This window comes from Myxocyprinus asiaticus, chromosome 47 (assembly GCF_019703515.2).
Source record: "Myxocyprinus asiaticus isolate MX2 ecotype Aquarium Trade chromosome 47, UBuf_Myxa_2, whole genome shotgun sequence".
NCBI classification, from domain to species: domain Eukaryota; kingdom Metazoa; phylum Chordata; class Actinopteri; order Cypriniformes; family Catostomidae; genus Myxocyprinus; species Myxocyprinus asiaticus.
In genome coordinates, this window is record NC_059390.1 from 26,666,491 (window position 1) to 26,686,497 (window position 20,007).

At 41.6% G+C, this 20,007-nt stretch overlaps 1 protein-coding gene across 7 annotated transcripts in view; it reads left to right on the forward strand.

Annotated features, from left to right (window-relative positions):
• Positions 1-18,178, forward strand: part of LOC127436991 (kinesin-like protein KIF21A) — a 107,508-nt gene extending 89,330 nt beyond the window's left edge. For 6 of the 7 annotated variants that reach the window (XM_051691549.1, XM_051691551.1, XM_051691550.1 and 3 more), the window contains 12 exons: positions 190-247; positions 333-387; positions 526-698; positions 833-949; positions 2,729-2,761; positions 5,931-6,067; positions 6,205-6,379; positions 11,951-12,115; positions 12,498-12,615; positions 13,701-13,871; positions 16,428-16,627; positions 17,368-18,178. In XM_051691549.1, the coding sequence (XP_051547509.1) occupies positions 190-247; positions 333-387; positions 526-698; positions 833-949; positions 2,729-2,761; positions 5,931-6,067; positions 6,205-6,379; positions 11,951-12,115; positions 12,498-12,615; positions 13,701-13,871; positions 16,428-16,627; positions 17,368-17,425 (1,460 nt within the window). In that variant the 3' untranslated portion in view covers positions 17,426-18,178. The remainder of the gene's footprint in view (positions 1-189; positions 248-332; positions 388-525; positions 699-832; positions 950-2,728; positions 2,762-5,930; positions 6,068-6,204; positions 6,380-11,950; positions 12,116-12,497; positions 12,616-13,700; positions 13,872-16,427; positions 16,628-17,367) is intronic. The other variant, XM_051691552.1, reaches the window with a different exon arrangement.
• Positions 18,179-20,007: the final 1,829 nt, after the last annotated feature.

A 20,007-nucleotide genomic window follows, 5' to 3' on the forward strand; every position in this document is an offset into this window, starting at 1 on the left:
TGACGCTAGGCTGTACCACACCACGCCTCCTCTCTTCTAGTTCTGTTGAATTCGGGGTTGTGTTTGCAACACCACAATGCATGTTACCAATATGATGCTGTTTACTGACACCTTATTGACAAGCTAAAATGTGAGAATGCAAGAGGTGTTGAAGGAGATGTGTGTGTGTGTGTGTGTGTATTTGCTCAGAAAACGGTGATGAAAGCAGCAGTGATGAATCGGCTCAGAGTCCAGCCACAGAGAAAAGGTACATTTTGGTGTCCTTTCATCTATCAAACACATCCAAGTGTTTTAATCGATTAAATGTCAGAATGTTCCTGTATCTTTTCCAGTTGTTTGGCATCAGATCTTATGAAACTTAGTGGAGACACCAAAGTCAGGAATAAGGTGAAACAGACTAATTCTGTATTAAAGATATTGTGTATTTAGAATAATTGTTTCTGCAAAATGTCTCGTTGATGCTTGTCATTTGATGTAACTAAAGTACATACTTTTTTTTTTGTTTTGTTTATATGATGAATTTAGGCTCGCAGAAGAACCACTACCCAAATGGAGCTGTTGTACCCCAACACTGGAGACCCTGATGTCCCACCAGAGGATTTCACTGCCCCTCTAATTCCTGTAGTGGAGAGTCAAGAGTCTCCTGCAGTCCACACAATGACCATCTTCTCCAGCTTAACATCCAAGACAAATACTGTGTAAGTCTTTCATGAAAACAATACAGTGGAATTCATATATTTGACACAGCTCATACTAGTTATACTAATGAATTCTTCTGTATGTCTATGGTGGTTTTAAGTTACATTGGCTCATATCTTTCCCATTGCTCCAGTGCCAGATCTCCCACGGCAACAGAAAGGAAATCTTTGGACTGTTCGCCTTTGATCCGCAAGACAGCTCAGGACAGGAGCAAAAACCCCACAGACAGAACTAGAAACCTGGACAAACAGTAAGAAACATATTACTACACTTAAACTACCTCCATTGGAACATCTTTGATGATAAATTAATTAATATATATTCTCAATGTCATGGATTACAAGTCAATATATCAAAGTTCTTTAAATAAGTGAACAAGCACAATATATAAGACAACTCAAAACACTAAAGCAACTGCATAGCAACACCATGGCAACCACCCAGAACACTCTAGTAAGAACTTAGTAATTCCCTAGTAACCACCTGGAGTAACCTAGCAATCACCCAGGACACCCAAGTAACCACTTAGCAACATGCTAAAAATACACTCAAAAAACCAGTGTAACTGCAACACAGCTCTCTGGCAACCATCCACAGCACCATGACTACCTCCCAGAACACCCTAGCAACTTCATAGCAATGCACTAAAAACCACTCAAAACACTAGAGCAATAGCAACTCCCTGTCAAACAACCTAGCAACCATTCATTACACCCTAGATCCTGGATTACAATGCACAAAAACCCACTCAAAAAAACTACAGCAACCGCAAACTCTGACAACCACTTAGAACACCCTAGCAACCACATTGCAACATGTTAAAAACCACTCAGAACATCTTCGCAACCACAAAACAATGCCTTGGCAACCACCCAACTGCATAGCAACATGCTATAAACCACTCAAAACACCAAAATAACTGCAAATCAGATCTCTGGTAACACCTTAGCAACCACCAAGAACACTCTAGCAACTGCATAGCAATGCACTAAAAACCAATCAAAACACTAGAGCTATAGCAACTCCCTGTCAATCACCCTAGCAACTACTCATAACACCCTAGAAACTGGATCACAATGCACTAAAAACCCACTCAAAACACTATAGCAACCGCATACCCTGACATCCACTCAGAACACCTTAGCAACCACATAGGAACACGTTAAAAACACTCAGAACATCTTAGCAGCTGCATATGGTAACCATCCAGAACACCCTAGTAACCACAAATCAACATGTTAAAAATCATTCAGAACATCTCAGCAACTACATAGAAATGGCCTGGCAACAGAAAACCCTTGCAGCCATACAGCAACATGTTAAAATCACTCAGAACATCTCAGCAATCACATAGCAATGCCCTGGCAACCACCCAGAACACCTAAGTACTGTACACATTGCAACATGTAAAAGAATACTCAGAACACCTTAGCAAGGGAATTGCAACCACCCTGAACACCCAAGCAACCACATAGCAACATGTTAAAAAACACTCAGAACACCTTAGCAACTGCATAGCAATGCCTTGTCAACCACCCAGAACACCCTAGCAACCACACAGCAACATATTAAAAATCACTCAGAACACCTTGGCAGCCATATAGAAAAACACTGGCAGCCACTTAGAAAACCCTAGCAACCGCATAACAAAATGTTGACAACCACTCAGAACACCTTAGCAACCGCATAGCAACACCCTGGCAAGCACCCAGAACACCCTATCATCATGGCGTTCAGTTTTGCGTGGAAAAACATCACTAATTTTCTTCAAAAAATGTATACATTTAGTTCATATTTAACCCTTCCTTGGTATTGCGGGTCATATTGACCCGTTTTTAAAGTGGTTCTAAATGTGTCCGAAAGTTCCACAAGGCCAAGGAAAGGTTAAACTAGACACATTTTTTGAGCAGATGACGGTTTATTACACCAAACCTGTGAGAGTAACAGCCATTTTGGCAGTATTAAACCTCTCTGTTATTCAGATGTGTTCAGATATTTGCTTTAGTTTTGGTTTGCTGTTCTCTTCTAGGACGGATGACTCTGATTTATTTGAGCCTCAAAGGTAGCTGTTTTTTTATAGTGTCTATCTTTCGCCACTCTATAACTCATTTTGCTTTGATCTTCCCATAATTCCTCTCTCTGTCTGGTCCTGCATTAATCGGGGAGTGGCGGCTCTTGTCTCTGAAGTTGAATATTGTCTGACTTATTCAATTTGAGCATGAAGAGGCTTAAGTCTGTTATCATTAATGCTTTCACTCATTCAGCACTATGTAATCATGTTATGATTTGCAAGGACAGCTTTTATTTGCATTGTTTAACTCATTGTTATATTATTAACTGCACTTTATGGTCTAGTTTCAGTTGTTTTTAACATTAACCATATAATATTGTTTCTCCAGCAATAATTTCTTTATCTCTGACATACAACAAAAATGCAAGTCAATAAATAATTTGCTAAGTACCAAACTCTAATGAGCTGCCTTGCTGGCTACTGTCTTCACAAGCAGCCATATTTTAAGGGACTGTTCAGACAAAACATGTTCTTAGTGTAAAAAAGCTTGGTGCAGCACAACAAATGGAACAGAATGCAGGTGTCTCGAGATGCATTTTTAAAAGTTTAAGTTCTCTGAATTTGACGTGTTTGTCTTAATGGAGGTGCTCTTGTGTAAGATGCTGAAAATACAGTGAGGCTTGGCACAATGGTCAAAAACTTACATCTAGTGCATGTTTAAATAGAAAAACAATTACAAGACAGAACCAAACAGAAATGGAACCAAAAGTGACTGTTTTGGGACACCCAAAGAGCCTCACTCTGTTGATTCCAACAGGAAAAGATGTGAGCATGTTGCCAAGCAAAAAATAAAAAACATTGCCAAGCTAATTACGTGTTACTGTATTAGGCACAATGATAACATGTAAAAAATCACTCAGAACACCTTAGCAACCAAACCACCCAGAATACCCTAGCAACCACATAGTTAAACACCATTCAGAGCACCTTAGCAACTGCAGAGCAACTTGTTAGCATGTTGCTAAGCTAATTATTGTTACTCTATTAAGCATAATAAATATAGCAACAAGTTTAAAATAAACACCCAGAACACCTTAGCAACTGCAAAGCAATGCCTTGGCAACCACCCAGAACACTTGAGTAACCACATAACAATTAGCATTTTGCTAAGCTAATCACTTTGTTACTGTTAGTAAGCACAATTAATACACAGTGTGGGTGTTATTAGTTATATATTTTACATTAGATTTTAACAATTTTTGATACTTTTCAGCACAGAATGATATATGTTTACTTATAATCAAAATTGTTCTCCACTTAGCCTCCATCTTGGATGATCAATTAAATTTAGCTTGTTGCAATTCATACCTAAAAATGATATATTAGATGCTGCTTTTGAATGTAGCAAAAGTTGAGGTGTCTTATAAGGCAGCATAATTGTGCTGTCTACATTTTTTTTTTACAGCATTTGTGTCAGAAGTGCACCTATGATGCCTAAAATGCTGTCTTAAGTAGGCAGCTCACAAGGGTTTGGAACAGAGCTATTATATTTCATTTGCTTGACTGATTTGTTTAAGTGTTTCTTTCATGAGCATTATGTACAGTTGAAGTCAGAAGTTTACATACACTTAGTCATTAAAACTAACCGCTCAACAGATTTAATATTCGCAAACTATAGTTTTGGCAAGTCGTTTAGGACACCTACTTAGCGCATGACACAAGTAATTTTTCCAACAATGGTTTACAGACAGATTGTTTCACTTTTAATTGACTATATCACAATTCCAGTGGGTCAGAAGTTTACATACACTAAGATAACTGTGCCTTTAAGCAGCTTGGAAAATTCCAGTAAATGATGTCAAGCCTTTAGGCAATTAGCCAGTTAGCTTCTGATGGGAGGTGTACTGTGGATGTATTTTAAGGCCTACCTTCAAACTCAGTGCCTCTTTGCTAGACATCATGGGAAAATCAAAAGAAATCAGCCAAGAAAAATTTGTGGCCCTCCACAAGTCTGGGTCATCCTTGGGAGCAATTTCCAAATGCCTGAAAGTTCCACGTTCATCTGTACAAACAAGGCATAAACACCATGGGACCACGCAGCCATCATACAGCTCAGGAAGGAGACGTATTCTGTCCCCTAGAGATGAACATAGTTTGGTGCGAAAAGTGCAAATCAGTCCCAGAACAACAGCAAAGGACCTTGTGAAGATGCTGGAGGAAACAGGTAGGCAAGTATCTATATCCACAGTAAAATGAGTCCTGTATCGACATAACCTGCAAGGTTGCTCAGCAAGGAAGAAGCCACTGCTCCAAAACTGAAAAAAAAAGAAGAAAAAAAACTCCAGACTACGGTGTGCAAGTGCACATGGGGACAAAGATCTTACTTTTTGGAGAAACGTCCTCTGGTCTGATGAAACAAAAATTGAACTGTTTGGCCATAATGACTATTGTTATGTTTGGAGGATAAAGGGTGAGGCTCACAAGACGAAGAACACCATCCCAACCGTGAAGCATGGGGGTGGCAGCATCATGTTGTGGGGGTGCTTTGCTGCAGGAGGGACTGGTGCACTTCACAAAATAGATGGCATCATGTGGAAGGAAAATTATGTGGATATATTGAAGCAACCTCTCAAGACATCAGTCAGGAAGTTAAAGCTTGGTCACAAATGGGTCTTCCAAATGGACAATGACCCCAAGCATACCTCAAGTTGTGGCAAAATGGTTTAAGGACAACAAAGTCAAGGTATTGGAGTGGCCATCACAAAGCCCTGACCTCAATCTGATAGAAAATTTGTGGGCAGAACTGAAAAAGCATGTGCGAGCAAGGAGGCCTACAGACCTGACTCAGTTACACCAACTCTGTTTGGAGGAATGGGCCAAAATTCCAGCATCTTATTGTGAGAAGCTTGTGGAAGGATACCCAAAACGTTTGACCCAAGTTAAACAATTTAAAGGCAATGCTACCAAATACTAACAAAGTGTATGTAAACTTCTGACCCACTGGGAATGTGATGAAAGAAATAAAAGCTGAAATAAATCATTCTCTCTACTATTATCCTGACATTTCACATTCTTAAAATAAAGTAGTGATCCTAACTGACCTAAGACAGGGAACGTTTTCTACGATTAAATGTCAGGAATTGTGAAAAACTGAGTTTAAATGTATTTGAATAAGGTGTATGTAAACTTCTGAATTCAACTGTATGTGTTTTTGATCCAGAGGTGCGATAAGCCCAGTTCAAGCAGTGCGGTCAAGTCGAGCAGCCAGATTGCAGTGTGTGCATGTGGCGGAGGGTCACACTAAATCCCTGCTGTGTGTCGACTCAACTGATGATCTACTCTTCACCGGCTCAAAGGGTCAGAATGTCAGAATGGTGAAAAATGTCTAGTGGTGTAACCGACCAGAGACAGGAAAAAAAATAAAATAAAAATAAATAAAATAAAATAAATAGTATTGTTTACCTGGAAAATAAATGTTCTGTTGTTTATCTCAGATCGCACATGTAAGGTGTGGAACCTGGTGACGGGTCAGGAGATTATGTCTCTCGGAGATCATCCCAGCAGTGTAGTATCAGTCCGATACTGTTCCAGTCTGGTCTTTACCGTCTCCACTGCTTACGTCAAAGTGTGGGACATCCGCGACTCTGCCAAATGCATCCGCACCCTCACGTGGGTCACTGAAACTGTTTTACATATCTGTGCTCTGATTGACTGTTTGAGTTCAAGCTCATTTTATATACTGTACCTATAAAATATATTCAATATGAATATATTTATTTTTTTATTTCTCAACCTTTTGGCCATATTCAATATATCTATTTATGTATTTTCTCTGAAATTGTTTACAAGTTGTTGTTGTTGTTTTCTTGTTTAGTTTTTTAATTCAGAAGAAGCATAATTTCAGCCAAGCAGATTCAAATACTTTAATGCAAGAAGTAAAATACAGTAAATATCTAGTTAAAAGTTTTCATCTTGTTTTTTGTTTTCTAAATAAACAGCTATATTTTTGAGTAAAATAGTTTAAAAGATGTGAAGTGTCATTTGTTTCCTATCTGTCACTCACTCGACGTTGTGTCGATGTAGTGACACTAGGGGTCACTCTTGGGAGCCCCAAACACCTCTGCTTTTTGAAAAAAGGCCAATGGGAATTGGCAAGTGGAATTTGCATGCCACTCCCCCGGACATATGGGTATAAAAGGAGCTGGTATGCAACCACTCATTCAGATTTTCTCTTTGGAGCCGATTGGTTCTATTCAGTGAGTTGAATTCATCCGCCGAGTCATCATCTGCTGGATTTACGGTGCATTTTAGTGGCTTCTCCCCCTCTGCACCCATGGAGTGCAGAGAACGCCCCTGGGCGCTTCGGCAGAACAACAAAAAAAAGAGTATATTCTAAAAAAGAGTATATTTTCACTTCTAAAAGAGCGGCACACACGGAATGTCTTTTTAAAGATACCTTTCCGCTTGTGTGTTATTCCTGGTTGCGGTCATTATCTCTCCGCTTCTGACGGCCACGATCACTGTCTTACGTGTCTGGGCGCTGCCCACGCGGAGACTTAGTTCGTGGATGGGTTTGTCCTCATTGCGAGAACATGACCATGGCAACGTTGCAGTCACGGCTTGCCTTCGTAAGAAAGCAAGCCACCCCAGCGGCTCCCCGCCTCGGTCCTTCTACCTGCGGGTATGAGGCCGCGTCAGTTAGCACTGGGGACTCCAATGGGACCACCTCCGCCATGTAACCCCCCACGGACCTCCCATTCCTCAGCAACCTCATTTGCCCCGGTCGGGCTCTCGGATGAGACCGCCGGCTCGTCTCAGGGCGAGTTTGATGAGCTATCGAGTGCAGCATCAGAGTGCAGGCTCGTCCACTCTGACGCGGAGGCTTCGGCTGGGCTTCCCCCTTCGGGTGTGGATGCCCAGTCTCAGGCTGACGCGGAGATGATGGACATGCTTTCCCGGGCAGCCACGAGCGTCGGGCTAGAGTGAAACCCTTCACTCTCCCCTGAACCCTTGCGGCTCGATGATTGGTTCCTGGGCCCAGAGTGCCGCTCTCGGCGGTGAAGCAGCAGACGGAGGCCATTCAACACATCCTGCCCCGGTGCGGCTCAAGACCCCGCACCACGTCTGCTCGTCGCTAAGGGTGTCCTCCTGCAGCAACAGCACCAGCTCCACCGCAGCCTGTCCCCACAGCCCGGCCCAGGCGTGGATTCCACTGCAGGAAGCAGACGCCACCAGTCTCACGGCCAGCCGCTAAGAACCCGAGGAAGGCTTCGAAGCGCCCCAGAGATGGGCGACCCAGGGACAAGGAGACCCGCTTTTACGGAGCTGGTAAACAGACCACTCCATCCCCTAGTGGAGGGCCGGGAGGAGAATCTTTTGTTTCATCTTTTGCCACATGCCCAAGAGGCTGTGGTACCCAAAACTTCAACAAAAGAGTGGTTTCCTTGTTCTCTGGGTCACATGTCAGGTGCGCACGGCTGTCATCACGACCACCGTCCACCATCCCATTTTGGCAGGTTTGGCTTCGCCCCGACGCGAGGCCCCACCTGCCGGTACGTCTGACATGATTATCCCCTTGGTCCCTCTCGCCCGGAGTTTGGACGCATGGCTCGCACTTTCCAACCCATCACGATGGCTGACCCAGACCGTCCGACTCTGCTACGCGATTCAGTTCGCCAGGCGCCCGCCCAGGTTCAGCGGCGTCCACTTCACCTCGGTGAAGGGCGAGAATGCCGCTACCTTGTGTGCGGAGATCGCTACCCTTCTACGGAGGGGTGCGATAGAGTTTGTCCCTCAAGACGAGATGAAGAAGGGATTTTACAGCCCCTACTTCATCATACTGAAGAAAGGCAGTGGGTTGCAGCCAATTTTGGACCTGTGAGTACTGAATCGGGCCTTGCACAGACTCCCGTTCAAGATGTTGATGCAAAAACACATTTTAGTGAGTGTTCGGTATCAAGATTTGTTCGCGGCGGTAGACCTGAAGGACACGTACTTCCACGTCTCGGTCTTACCACGACACAGACCATTCCTGCGGTTTGCTTTTGAGGACTGGGCGTACCAGTACAAGGTTCTCCCCTTTGGCCTGTCCTTGTCCCCTCATGTCTTCACGAAGGTCACAGAGGCAGCCCTTGCCCCACTAAGGGAAGTGGGCATCCGCATCCTCAATTACCTCGATGACTGGCTAATCCTAGCTCACTCTCGGAATCTATTGTGTGCGTACAGGGACCTGATGCTCACGCACCTCAGCCGACTGGGGCTTCGGGTCAACTGGGAAAAGAGCAAGCTCTTCCCAGTTCAGAGCATCTCTTTTCTCGGCTTGGAGTTGGATTCGGTCTCGATGACAGCGTGCCTCATGAACGAGTGTGCACAGTCGGTGCTGAACTGTCTGAAGGTGTTCAGACAGAAGACAGTGGTTCCACTGAAACTTTTTCAGAAGCTCCTGGGGCATATGACATCCTCAGCGGTTGCCACACCACTTGGGTTGATGCGTATGAGACCACTTCAGCACTGGCTTCAGACTCGAGTCCCGAGATGGGCATCGCGTGGTCATCACACCGATCTGTTGCCGCCTCTTCAGCCCTTGGACCGACATTGCATTTCTACGGGTAGGGGTTCCCTTAGAGCAGGTCTCCAGGTGCGTCGTGGTTACGACGCACCGTATGCAACGGGCACACAGCCTCCGGCTCCTGGACTGGCCCGCAGCTGCGTTGGCACATCAACTGCCTTGAGTTGTTGGAAGTACTGCTCACCCTGCGGAGGTTCTGGCCATTTATCCAGGGCAAACACGTGTTGGTCCGGACAGACAACACGGCGACGGTAGCGTACATCAACCGTCAAGGCAGTCTGCTCTCCCGTTGCATGTCACAACTCGCCCGCCGTCTCCTCCTCTGGAGTCAGCAGCGCCTCAAGTCGCTATGAGCCACTCACATCCCAGGCGACCTCAACACCGTGGCGGACGCGCTGTCACGACAGGTTACGCTCAGGGGAGATTGGAGACTCCACCCCCAGGTGGTCTAGATGATTTGGAGTCAATTCGGATGAGCACAGGTAGACCTGTTTGCTTCTTTGGAATCCTCCCACTGCCCACTTTGGTACGCCCTGACCGAGGCACCCCTCGGTATAGATGCGCTGGCACACAGCTGGCCCCCTGGACTACGTAAATATGCGTTTCCCCCAGTGAGCCTACTTGCACAGACCCTGTCAGGGAGGACGAGGAGCAGATCGTCCTAGTAGCACCCTACTGGCCCACCCAGACGTGGTTCCCGGACCTCACGCTCCTCGTGACAGCACCCCCCCCCCCCCCCCCCCCGGTGAATTCCCCTGAGGAAGGACCTTCAGGGACGGGGCACCATCTGGCACCCGCGACCAGACCTCTGGAATCTCCACGTCTGGCCCTTGGATGGGACGTGGAAGACCTAAGTGGCCTACCACCCACGGTGGTAGACACGATCACTCAGGCTAGGGCTCCCTCTACGAGGCGTCTGTATGCCTTGAAGTGGCATCTGTTCGCTAAGTGGTGTTCTTCCCGACGAGAAGACCCCCAGAGATGCGCAGTCGGATCGGTGCTTTCCTTCCTGCAGGAGAGGCTGGAGGGGCAGCTGTACCCTTCCACCTTGAAGGTGTATGTAGCTGCCATTTTGGCATATCACAAGGCAGTGGATGGTAAGTATTTGGGAAAGCACAACTTCCTGAGAGGTTCCTGAGAGGTGCTAGGAGGTTGAATCCATCCAGACCGTGCCTCATGCCCTCGTGGCACCTCTCTGTAGTTCTTTGGGGTCTACGGGGTGCTCCCTTTGAGCCTCTGGTGTCAGTTGAGCTTAAGGCACTCTCTTTGAAGACTGCCCTCCTGACTACGCTCACTTCCATCAAGAGGATAGGGGACCTGCAGGCATTCTCTGTCAGCGAATCGTGCCAGGAGATCGGTCCGAGTTACTCTCACGTGATCCTGAGTCCCCGACCGGGCTATGTGCCCAAGGTTCCCAAGACCCCGTTTAGGGATCAGGTGGTGAATCTGCAAGCGCTGCCCCAGGAGGAGGCAGACCCAGCCTTGGCATTGCTGTGTCCGGTGTGTGCTTTACACATCTATTTGGATCGCACGCAGAGCTTTAGAAGCTCAGAGCAGCTCTTTGTCTGCTTTGGTGGACAGTAGAAAGGAAGCGCTGTCTCCAAACAGAGCATCGCCCACTGGGTCGTTGATGCCATCATGATGGCATATCACACCCAGGACGTGTCGCCCCCCATGGGGCTACAAGCCCACTCTACAAGGAGTGTAGCGGCCTCCTGGGCCCTGACCAGTGGCGCCTCTTTGGTAGACATCTGCAGAGCAGTGGTCTGGGCAACACCCACTCCCGTAAGGTGAAGACGTGCGCTTTTGACTCCCAGTCGTGTTCACAAGTTGTGATCCCTGAATGACTTTCCTCCTTAGCCCTGTGGCAGACGAGTTTGCGGAGTAACTCACTGCCGGCTCAGTACGTGTGCTAATTAGGCCCTTTGCTGAGGTAGGTGCTCCACATGTGGTGGTTCCCCGTTGTGTCCCACTTGCCACAACACTGAACTACCCGCTGAAATGCCCGGGACCTTGTCTCGGCTCCTCAGCACAAAACCTGAATGAGTGGTTGCATACCAGCTCCTTTTATACCCGTATGTCCGGGGGAGTGGCATGCAAATTCCACTCACCAATTCCCATTGGCCTGTTTTCAAAAAGCAGAGGTGTTGGGGCTCCCAAGAGTGACCCTTAGTATCACTACATCGACACAACATCTCGTAACCAGAACGTTTTGAACCACCAATCCATTAAATCAGACAATGCAAAATAACTAATTTATGTATTGTTTGAACTTCTGAGCTCTATCACCATTTTTGCTATTGAGGTTTAAATAAGAGACACTATTAAAATGCTGTCATACTCGCACATCTTGAGACAAGAAAGGGGCATAAAACTAGTCTACAGGCACAGTCTAAATAGCCAAATAAAAAGTGCATTAAAATCACAACAATTTTCACAACGTCTCTTAATGTTCTGAAATATTTTATGTATATTGTACAGCCCTGACCCTAGTTCACACCAGTTCGAAAAACAAGGCATACATTTTGACTCTCCATTGACAATTTGCTTGGCTGAAATTCCACAAATTGGTCCATACATTTTAAAATGTATTTTTTATGTTATTCTATTAAAGCGCAATGTTTTTCTGATGCCACTGGTTGTGGATTTTTAGCACTGTCTCTGTCCTTCAGTTCTTCTGGACAGGTGTCTCAAGGTGACTCCTGTGCTGCCATGAGCAGCAGTTCTGTTGCCATCCCACCAGGAGAAAACCAGATCAACCAGATCACCCTCAATCCTTCCGGAACTTTTCTGTATGCTGCATCTGGCAACACAGTCAGGATGTGGGATTTGAGAAGGTACTCTCTATTTTACCACAACTGTCTTTTCCTAGTGTGACATATTTCCAAGTGAAACTGAATATTCAGAAGGGGAAAAAGATGTAGGGACTTAAATTTATCCATCAGGAATTGATTAGATCATGACAATTGGACATTTAATACCAGAATGAAGCCTGACCTGAATGTAAGTTTGCTAAAACATTGCCTAAATAGCTATTTGGCTACTGGTGAACATTATCCAATAGCCCACACGGCCTAGTTGACGTCAGCAGAAAAGAAAAAGTAATTTCAGACATAGAGCAAGTTATTATATTTGATTAAGACAAAAAAAAATTCTTGGGTGAATTTTGTTTTCATGTTGACCGTCTTTTTTCACACAATTCTTCTCTGTCCACATTAGGTTTGTGTCTACAGGGAAACTGACGGGACATTTGGGACCGGTAATGTGTCTTACAGTAGACCAGATGGGGAAGGGTCAAGATATGGTCATCACAGGCTCGAAAGATCACACCGTGAAGGTATGTTAACACCCTCACTGTGAACTAACAAAAGAGCACCTTTGGGGAGTGGTTAGGTTGATTTCCAGATGATAATTTTCACCTTTCGGTCACAGCTCATGCACAATTACACAGGCTTTTGCAGCTAATTTATGGTTGTCTGAGCACAAACAATACCTCTAAATCATTAATATGGCTCTCCAGTGAAATAAATATGATTAAAAATAGCAGAAAATGCTTTCCCACCCCTTCTATTAAGATATTCATTAGATTTACTGTCTTCACAAACTGTGAGTAATGTGTCTTTTAAAGCCTATTCACACAGATTCTCTGCAAGTATTTGCAACAAAGAATTAAAAGCTATATATCTTTTCCTTCGTTCAGCAAAAACCTTACCTCTTCTTGATATTATTGATCTTTGAGTAGAAAAAGCGATTTGCTGACAAAAAGGCAATGTGTGACCAGAGTGCTTTTTCGTTTCTTTCTTTGTGTGAAAAGACCTTTCGTCTATGATTTGTTTTGCTTTTTCATTTAGATTTTCATTTCTTTCTCGGTGTGAAGAAACGTTTCATCTTTGATTTGTTTTGCTTTGCTGTTTCATCCATGACCTTTTGTTTGCAATTGGTTTTGCTTTTTTTAGTTTGCTCTTTCGTTTTGCTCTCTGTGTGAATAGACCTTTTGTCTGTGATTCGTTTTGCATTTTTATTTTATTCTCAGTGTGAATACACCTTTCGTCTGTGATTTTGTTTTGCTATTCATTCTTTGTGTAAAAAGACCTTTTCATCTGCAATTCTTTGTTTTTATATCCTTGGTGTGAAGAGCTTTCGTCTGTGATTAATTTTGCTTATATGTTTCACTCGGTGGGAATGCACCTTTCGTCTGTGATTCGTTTTGCATATTTAGTTCACTCTACGTGAATACACCTTTTATCTGTGGTTCGTTCTGCTTTTTCATTTCATTATTGTGTGAATAGACCTTTTGTCTGTGATCATTTTGTTTTATTGTTTCGATCTTGATGTGAATAGACCTTTCCTTTTTGATTTGTTGTGTTTTTCCATTTCGTTCTCGGTGTGAATTGTCCCTAAGCCCTTTCGTTTCTGTCGCAGATGTTTGATGTGGCAGAAGGCGCTCAGGGCAGCATCAGCGCCACACATCACTTTGACCCAGCCCATCAAGACAATCTGGAGGCTCTGGCCATGCAGGGTGATTCTCTGTACACTGCTGCCAGAGACTGCTGCATTAAGAGATGGGACCTGGCCAGCAAACAGCTTCAACAGGTAAGAACTGAAGAAAGGTTAGCAGTAGTGGGTGGGAGTTAAGGAACAAGAGAGGAAGAGCATGATCAATCATAGCTTGCAGACTGACTATACCAAACCATATGGTATGTTCCAAACCCTAATTAGCTACCTACCTAGATAGCATTTTTATGCATCATAGGCTGTCTACAGGCTCACATCAAAGGCTGTATACACTGGCGGCCAAAAGTTTGGAATAATGGACAGATTTTGTTCTTATGGAAAGAAATTGGTACTTTTATTCACCAAAGTGGCATTCAACTGATCACAGTGTATAGTCAGGACATTAATAATGTGAAAAATTACTATTACAATTTGAACAAAATGTTCAGAACTTCTTAAACTACTTCAAAGAGTTCTCATTAAAAAAATCCTCCATGTGCAGCAATGACAGCTTTGCAGATCCTTGGCATTCTAGCTGTCAGTTTGTCCAGATACTCAGGTGACATTTCACCCCACGCTTCCTGTAGCACTTGCCATAGATGTGACTGTCTTGCCGGGCACTTCTCACGCACCTTACAGTCTAACTGATCCCACAAAAGCTCAATGGGGTTAAGATCCATAACACTCTTTTCCAATTATCTGTTGTCCAATGTCTGTGTTTCTTTGCCCACTCTAACCTTTTCTTTTTGTTTTTCTGTTTCAAAAGTGGCTTTTTTCTTTGCAATTCTTCCCATAAGGCCTGAACGCCTGAGTCTTCTCTTTACTGTTGTACATGAAACTGGTGTTGAGCGGGTAGAATTCAATGAAGCTGTCAGCTGAGGACATGTGAGGCGTCTATTTCTCAAACTAGAGACTCTGATGTACTTATCCTCTTGTTTAGTTGAACATCTGGTCTTCCACATCTCTTTCTGTCCTTGTTAGAGACAGTTGTCCTTTGTCTTTGAAGACTGTAGCCTTTGTATGAAATCTTCAATTTTTTGGCAATTTCAAGCATTGTATAACCTTCATTCCTCAAAACAAAGATTGACTGATGAGTTTCTAGAGAAAGCTGTTTCTTTTTTGCCATTTTTGACCTAATATTGACCTTAAGACATGCCAGTCTATTTCATACTGCGGCAACTCAAAAACAAACACAAAGACAATGTTAAGCTTCATTTAACGAACCAAATAGCTTTCAGCTGTGTTTGATATAATGGCAAGTGATTTTCTAATACCAAATTAACAATTTAGCATGATTACTCAAGGATAAGGTGTTGGAGTGATGGCTGCTGGAAATGGGGCCTGTCTAGATTTGATCAAAAATGACTTTTTTCAAATAGTGGTGGTGCTGTTTTTTTTTACATCAGTAATGTCCTGACTATACTTTGTGATCAGTTGAATGCCACTTTGGTGAATTAAAGTACCAATTTCCTTCCGAAACAGCAAAATCTGTACATTATTCCAGTGGTTCCCAAACATTTTTCAGTGGCGTACCCCTCCAAACATTCAACATCCTTTCGCGTACCCCCCTCTCTAACGCATATATAACATTTACACAAGGCATTTTGAAAATGTGTATATTTCACACAATTATCTTTGTAAAACAACTCCTTTATATTAAATGATATATTTGTACATGTTTATATTAATCATATACATACTGAATAAATGGCTTACTGATTGAGATGGGTATGCTAGATATAATATAACTGCATAACTTGAAAACTCCTCCCCATCGCGTCGCGGTATGCAAGAATAGCGTTCAGTTCTGTGCCTGGAATTGTGAATCATTGCAGGTACGGCATTGCTGGCCAACTTTGAGCATTGAGGTAAGAATCTGTGCAACTGCGTGGTCAGCTCAAGGTGCTTTTTTATGTCACATTTGACACTGTTATTAAAGTTGAGCTCATTTGCTGAAAAAACATCATGCAACAATGTAAAAAGAGGCCTCTAGCATGCAAGCAAATGTAAGTGGAAATTACTGCTTGTGAATGTGGAAAATTATTTGGCCGCACCGGATGTCTGACACCTATCATCAAAGCTTATACCATCAGAATCAAAAGAATCTCCCTATGCATCTAAACTTAAATACAAATGATGTTTTTTACTGCAGGAAAAAAAAACAGACAAACTAAAATCGTGGACGACTAACATGTGCGAGTCTGGTAAAACAGTGAAGTATCAATTTTACTTGCTATCGCTGAGCTACGTCACCTAGCAGTGTGCTGGGCTGGAGAAAATAAATGCTTGTGTGATGCACGACACATGAGAAGATGCATTTTTTTCAACCGTAGAAGATAGGGTTATTTCATTGCATATTTATCTGCCCTTTATGACACAACCATTTTGGTGTTTCTGCACTAGAGGGCACACAAAATTATTTTTGCTGTGAGAAATACATGAACTGGGTTTGAATGTTATTTTATACGGCGGTGAAATTAAAAGAATGGTAAATCTCAGAATTTTTTTTGCGTACATCCATTGTCACCTCACGTACGCCCAGGGTATTGGAATCACAAATATTTACACCCCTAATACCCCTAGTAAAACCCACACTCACAGCAGTAATTCTGATGTAATAAACTGATGTGTTTGCATGTTTTATCTATTGTGCAGCAGGTAGAGCGGTCACACTGTGATGTGGTGAGCGCTCTGGCTGCAGTCCCTGGCTCCAGTGCTGTTATGAGTGGCTGCAGGGGCGGACTGCTCAAATTCTGGCACGCTGACACACTCAGAGCTCTGGGAGAAGTGAGAGGTCATGACAGCTCCATCAATGACATCTGCACCAACAGCAGCCACCTTTTTACCGCATCAGAGTGAGTGACACACGATTACAGATCGACAACAACACACACACACATTCAATATATGAATCAAACTATATGCTTTCAAACAATCATGCTCTTTAGATGCTGTATTGGTTACACATTTACAATGCAAAACAAATCCATTGGCTGTGTCAGTATAAGAATGTAGTTTGAAGATTGAAGATAATGCTAATGACACTTTCTGTCCCATTACTTATTTTAAAAGCAATAAAGGCATAAATCCTATGTTTCTGGAGTATATGTTAAATAAACTACTATCTAACGTAAAATAAACATAGCATAAAAGTAGCTAAATGGTGATTTTGGCCTGTCCCGCCTTAGAATGCTTGACCTTCTCAATTGTATCAAACAATTAAAATCATAAAACAATGTCTAAATTTGTACATATTATATTGAATTGATATCCAATTCATTGAATATGTATATAACTGTATACAGACATGTCCCAAATTTTAGTAATAGTGCTATAAAAGATGCAAACTATACAATGTATGTGAAATAAAATGGCTCATGTAATATTTAGACATTCTGACCTGGACAAAAATACATTTTCTGAAGATCACCCCCTTTCACCAACCATTAGTTGTAAAAGAAATAAAAATACTTCCTGTTTTTGAGTTTCAATATCTATTTTGTATCCTAACTCGTGGAAAGTGTCAAATACTGCCTTACAGTGACCGTTAAAATCTGTGAAATCGTAATTTGAACTCTCTTGAATTGTTTCACAGCGATCGGACAGTGAAGATCTGGCAGGTCAAAGGATCTTTAGAGGAAGGCCTTCACTGACCCACTCAAAGCTGCTCCAATTGACTAGAAGGTCATGGTGGAAGTTTAGATTCTCTTAAAGAATTTCCTCCTTTGCTCTATCAATGTGACGCTTCTATCCAGAAACTCTGCTCCCATTTCTGATCTCCCATTGGCAGCGGTTCCAAAATCAGCTGCCGACTGCTGTAATTTTCTTTCTCTACAGTGTTGAAGTGCTCTGTTTAGTCTCTTTAGTCTTTGTGTTGCTGAACCTTATGGAAGATATTGTAGGTCAGTGTGTGTGTGTGTGTGTGTGTTTATGTGGCACAGTCCTAAAGCTGGGCTTTGGGCATCATAGACTGCAGTATCAGCAGTGCGTTTATGAAGCACATGTTTGTGAACATCATGTTGACTGGACTGAACCGATATGCTCTTAAATTATTCTATAATGTTGATGTCAGTTCTTTCCCACGTTTCTTGACCAAAGTTACCGTTTTGTGTGAATCTTTACAAAAAATCCATGACACATCACAGATCTCGATGCAACTCTACCGTAGTCTTAACTGCACTGGAATGGTACAAAGATATTTGCAGTCATGACTCTTGATTTGGATCAGAAATGTATTTGTCTTTTATTGTGTTCTACTTTACTTTTTTGTAAGACTTATCTGTACATCTTTTTCATTTTCTTGTTCGAACCTTAAAAAAACGCTGTACAAAAATATTTCTCCTGATGTGCTGTAGTTATTATCAATGTCAGATGCAGAGAAAAATAAACTTCATCTGTCAAAATCATATCAGGTGTCTCTTTAAGTGACAGCCCAACAAAATTAGTTTTAAAATGTTCTGAAATGTTCTGACAGCAGAACAGTTCAATTGTATCATCACCAGAGTATCAATAGGGGGCAGTACACACACAATACACAATAAACACCTAAAAGTACTTTACACCGTATACAGTATATATATGATATTATGATTCACATTGGCCAGAAAGTATTTGGACACTCAAGCCACACTTAAAAAAAAAAAAAAATATATATATATATATATTTGTATGGGAGCACTTTCTATGAAGCCCATAATTATAATGCATTTTAAAGGCATTAGACATGCATTATACTGCATTCACAATGTCTCATAATTTTTTACTCCTCATAAATAATTATAACTACAGTTATAAACAGGGTTGGGAGGGTTACTTTTAAAATGTATTCCACTACAGATTACAGAATACATGCTGTAAAATGTCATTTGTAACGTATTTTGTTAGATTACTCAAGGTCAGTAATGTATTCTAAATACTTTGGATTACTTCTTCAGCACTGGTAGATTTTTTCACTTGTTTTGACTATAAAAGTTCTGCCAGTACAGTAAGACAAAATACACATGTTAAAAATACATTCTCTGATAAACCAAAATATCTTATACAGTGTTGTTTCTAAAACAAGATAAATCAAATTGATCTTGTTTTAAGGATTTTTTGATATTTTTACAGGAAAACAATAAAAAATTATTATCAAGAATATGATTTTTGCTCTAATATCAAAGGTCTTACTAGAAAAAAAAAGAAATTCTGATCTAACGTGAATTTTCTTGATATAAAAATATGATCGTGTCTGGTAACGTGCATGTAAAATGGCTAGAAATAGCATTTTAGCTTAGCATAAATCTGACAATTTACACAAGGTTTATTTCTATTTCTTCTGCTCCAAACTTACTTCAAACTTACTTCTCTGTCTGCTCGTATGAATGTAACACATCATAAGAAAGTGTTTCACCGCTGTTCAAATGCACTTTGGATCGCATCATTTATATGTATAAATGTTTTCCATCTGAAAGGACTAAATATTAAATGAAACAAATGACAATAAAATGCAAAGTAATCTCATCAGTAATCAAAATACTTTTTGAATGTAACTGTATTCTAATTACCCATTATTTAAATTGTAACTGTAGTTGAATACAGTTACTTACAGTATATTTTGTATTTTAAATACGTAATCCCGTTACATGTATTCCGTTACTCCAAACCACTGGTTATAATATATTATAAGACTTCCTCTATTCATAGTTATACTTAAGAGTATAAAGCATTATAACACAAGCATCATCCAATTTTAACACAGCAGATGAAGATAGAATCAGTTTGATATTATTCTGGGGTGTGTTTACACCAAAGAAGATTGGCTACATGTGTGATCAACATACATATATATGAGAGAGAGAGAGAGAGAGAGAGAGTTTCTGATATATTTTAACCTTGTAGCTTTACCAGTGTTTTTCAAATATCTCAAAATTTACATTGAATGGGTGTCATTTTGTATTTTGTGCTTGTGTAATGTATATCATTTCCAGCACGAGTTGTAAAGTCTTATAACCACTTAAAAATATCTAATGGATGTTTATAAGAAGACATTGCTTTTTTTTCACAAAGCATACCTATTATACATATATTACAAATATACAAATATATAAATATATAAATATATATATATATATATATATATATATATATATATATATATATATATATATATATATATATATATATAATACATGATAACTTCTGCAGATAAAATTGGATGTTGTTGGTGTTATAATGCATTATACTTAAGTTATAA